This window comes from Lactuca sativa, chromosome 8 (genome assembly GCF_002870075.4).
Source record: "Lactuca sativa cultivar Salinas chromosome 8, Lsat_Salinas_v11, whole genome shotgun sequence".
NCBI classification, from domain to species: domain Eukaryota; kingdom Viridiplantae; phylum Streptophyta; class Magnoliopsida; order Asterales; family Asteraceae; genus Lactuca; species Lactuca sativa.
This window is the reverse complement of record NC_056630.2, coordinates 66,878,115-66,882,005: the sequence shown is the minus strand read 5'-3', so window position 1 is coordinate 66,882,005 and position 3,891 is coordinate 66,878,115. Positions and strand designations below refer to the sequence as shown.

General features: G+C 44.0%; 1 protein-coding gene across 1 annotated transcript; it reads left to right on the top strand.

Moving 5' to 3' along the window:
- The first annotated feature begins 1,175 nt into the window (after positions 1-1,175).
- Positions 1,176-2,603, top strand: LOC111886697 (pollen-specific leucine-rich repeat extensin-like protein 2). Its single transcript, XM_023882939.1, has 3 exons — positions 1,176-1,505; positions 1,593-2,231; positions 2,322-2,603. The coding sequence occupies exons 1-3, from the start codon at positions 1,176-1,178 to the stop codon at positions 2,601-2,603; spliced, it is 1,251 nt and encodes a 416-aa protein (XP_023738707.1).
- Positions 2,604-3,891: the final 1,288 nt, after the last annotated feature.

Sequence of the window (3,891 nt, the reverse complement as noted above, 5' to 3'; positions counted from 1 at the left end):
TTTTATGTCTACTTAAGACATCACAGATTATCCGTTAAAATTTTGCTTTATTTCTTTATCTTTTACACCCTATGCACGAAAACTTTTAATTTTCCAAACTCTAGTTCCTTTATGACTGTTCAGTTAAGCGCTATAGGCAACGGAGATTCAAACGTATTATGAAGAGATGCTTGGGATAAAGTGAAAGCTGACTCAGCGGCTATCCACGGTTTGGCGATTTGAAAAAGTGCATTTTATGGAATGGCGTGTAAAAAGGAAATATCCTTTCTCTTTCCTGCGTCATCTTCGGCATGCCAACTGTTCACCCATCAAGTCAGGCGCTATTTTTGAGATAATCCAAGATCTCAGTCGGATTTTTCTCTCTCTTCCTTGTACGTATAAAAGGAATTGGAATGGTACTCTCTCAACTTTTATCACTTACCAATTTCTCTCATAGAACACCGACGATTCTTGCAACTCTTCATCATCTTCTCTAAGCTACTACAATGGCAGACTCTTCATCTGTTCATGATACTTCAGTTCGCCAACCACTTCTTATAATCAAACCCCAACAGAACCTGATCATCGATCTCACCCCGTTTGTCTATGAGCCATACATGTTGTATGTTGTTGAGTGTCTCAAATACTCACCTCTCATCGACGCGCTGACTAAAGTCGAAGTTTTTCCAATGTCTTGCCTGTCTCTTGTCTACTCTACTGCCTACTACGACAAGTTTAATGAAAGGATTCACTTCGAACTCCACGATGAGAAGACCTCTATCTCCAAGCATCGATTATGTGCCCTAATTGGTCTTTCTCAAGAACAATCTTTGGTAAACCCTGATTCAATCACCATTGTTCAATTGTTTTCCATGTTTTATCAGATGGGGTATACCGAAACCCTAACCACCATCACAAAGTTCAAGAAGTCCTGCCTTCCTCCTCAATGGAATGGCCTTTTCACGCTGCTGTTCAAGGTACTTTCTGAGCGAAGCGCTGGCTCAGATGGTGCGAGCAAGTCTTTCATGACTGTCTTGGATGGGCTGTACCATGGGATCGACCTAGATTATGGGTCTATTATCTGGCAGCAGATGGTTCAAATCTTGGTCTCTTCATCCAGGCATTCTGAGATCTCATGCGGGCGCTTTTGGTCGATCATCACCAACTAGGCAATGGACCGCCTTCGTGTTCCAATAATGGCGGATTATTTGCTCTCATCCATTACTACCTTTCACGCTACAAAAATCATTGTCACAGATCCAACCAATTACTCTTTTATTGGATCCATTCCTGAAGCAATGCTCAGTCGTATCTCTGCATCGAGTAACGTTCTACAACAATACAGGAAGCGTCCATCATCTGGTCCAAGGGAGCTTACACCAGCCATGGTTTGCTCTATTGAAGAGGCTTACAAGCCAGCCAAAAGGAGTAAGAAGCCTGATACACAGAAGGAAGGACCTGTCATTAAACCAACTAAGGGGCAAACCCCCAAGAAGCGAAAGTCTGATAAGGCTGCAACTTCTCAGGCTCAACCGAAGAAGCAGAAGAAGCCTTCTAGGAGGCTTATACTTTAATCTATAAGTGATTCAGATTCAGAGTATGTTCCTCTTAAGCATAAGAACGCTCCTCCTTCAGAATCTGAGAGCGAAAGCTCTGATGAAGAGGCTTCGCGCCGAGGTGATACTCCGCCTCGCTCCCATACCCCGGAAATTCCAGTTCGCTCTACTCCTCCTTCACCTCCACCTGTAACCATCCCAGTATCCATCCCTCCTATATCTCCCATTCCAACCACTCAACCATTCACTACAATTCCTATCCCCACTCCCATTATCACAGATACCACTACTACCACTAATACTACAGAACCTCACTTTACTATTCCCAATCCACCAGTAACCGAACCATTTGTCACAACCGAACCTCCACCTACTTCCAAACCTTTATCACCCACTCAATCCACTGAAACAACCCCTATTCTAGGAGGTGAGGACTTGGAATTTGATTCCACGTATTTCAGTCCTTACCAAGTGCAGAACGATGATGATGACGATGAGCCTGTCACAAAGCGTCATCTCAAGGTGGTAAATGAAAAACTTGATCAACTGCTTTCATCCTCTTCCTCCGGTGCTTATTCTCAAGCTGCATTGAAGGCATTGTTCTCCTCTGTTGTTACAGAACATATTGCCACATTATCTGCTACAGCCAAAGCAATTGAAGCCTCTACTTCACAGTGTCAACAAGCCACTCTTGCTGTTGATGCTTCTACTAAGGAGTGCTAGGAAGCGACCGCAAAAGTCGATAAACTAGTCTATGAAGCTCACCTGTTTTTAGATTCCTTACAGGCTGCTGCTGCAAAGAACGCTCAAGCTGTCAACGCCTCAGTGGAGAACCTTCAACGGTCTCTTCAATCTGAACGATCAAACCTTGAAGCTGCTCGACAGGCCATTGAAGCTGCCAACAAAACTCTACACGCTAACGTCTATGATCGATTGACTCAGCTAGAGGCGGAGTTAGCTGTAGAGAATCGTATTATGGATGAGCTGGACAGGCGCACCTCACAACTCAAATTGCAAACCCACAAGTTGCGTACTATTAATGTTGAGGTTAATGACCTAAAGTCATAAAGGGAGGTCATTAGGAGTTCTGCTGCTGATGTTCACTCCATCCTCCTTCATCTCATTGAGGCTCACGATCCGATCATTACCATCACCATCAGGCGTCATCTGGCAGACAAGCTCAGACTGGCATTGGACATCCTTAGTCGTATCGAGGGTGTTCCGGTGACTGAAGTCCAACCGAAACAAGGGGGAGAGAAGGTGACAACTCAACCTCCTTCTAGACCAAAACCATCTACTGAACCGAAGGGTAATGAAGCTTCGGTCAGTAACAAGGAGAAAAAGAAGAAGAAAATTGGCGAGGACGACACAGACAATGAGGATGATGTCTATCCCGAGAATCCCAAGAATCCCTTCCAGAAAGTAAAGACCTCTGAAAAGGAAATGGAAGAAAATTTCAAGAAACAACGAGCTGAGCTAGAGCAAAAGCGAAAGGAAGCGGAGCTCCTAGAGAAGAAAAAGTCCATGTTTCCTGTTTGGACTATAGATTCGCTCCAAAGATGTGCAATTGATGAACCGAGCATTCTCTGGCTTGAGCCAATAATGTCCTTCGGGCTCGAAAACTCCAAGGATGCACAGTTCGATATGCCAATCACTCGAAAGGCATTTATCTTCCATTGCTTCAATTTGACTGCTGCTATTCCGTCCCCAGACTCGAAGATACACAGGGATCTTCTAGAGTTTTACTTGGAGTTTGCTCAACCCCGGTACCTGAATTGGAGCTCAAAGAAAATTACTACAGTCAAGGTTCTAAAGCCCTATTCAGCGGGGAAATTTATTAATGTCAAGTTCAAGGTGACTCGAGGAACCGAAGGCTCAGTACACAACTTCACCCTCGCTGATCTACCGAACCTGAATCCCCATGACTGGATACTCCTCAACAACATTCTTCTGTCAAATCCTAATGAGTACCAACCAATAATTGATCATGTCAAGCGTATGCTTGTTTGCTACATTCATGAGGTAGTGAAGATGGACCAAGAGATTGGCTCTGCCATTCACAAGCGAACGCCGATAAAGACTATGAGCAGAGCTGGCAATCTCAACACTATGATCAAGCGGATAATAGATTCAAAGTACCACACCGTTATGTTCATCAGAGGCGAAGGTCAGAAATGCCTGTTCGCTCTCGTTGACAAACACCTCTTCTCTACGTCTTGCCTGGAGCATATCTTGGAAATCATTCAGAGGTGCGATCAGAACAGTGCTGCTGATAAGAAATTATTCACTGACATGATGAGATCGTACATATAGTTTAAACAGACACTTCTCGCAATAATTCCTCTTATGTATAAAG

Bases quoted from the DNA above. Each gene is read 5' to 3' on its own strand.
- LOC111886697 (XM_023882939.1), top strand. From the start codon at position 1,176: ATGGCGGATTATTTGCTCTCATCCATTACTACCTTTCACGCTACAAAA. The intron at 1,506-1,592 runs GCTCAACCGAAG...GTTCCTCTTAAG, and splicing joins ATAAGGCTGCAACTTCTCAG to CATAAGAACGCTCCTCCTTC. The intron at 2,232-2,321 runs GTTGATGCTTCT...GATTCCTTACAG, and splicing joins GTCAACAAGCCACTCTTGCT to GCTGCTGCTGCAAAGAACGC.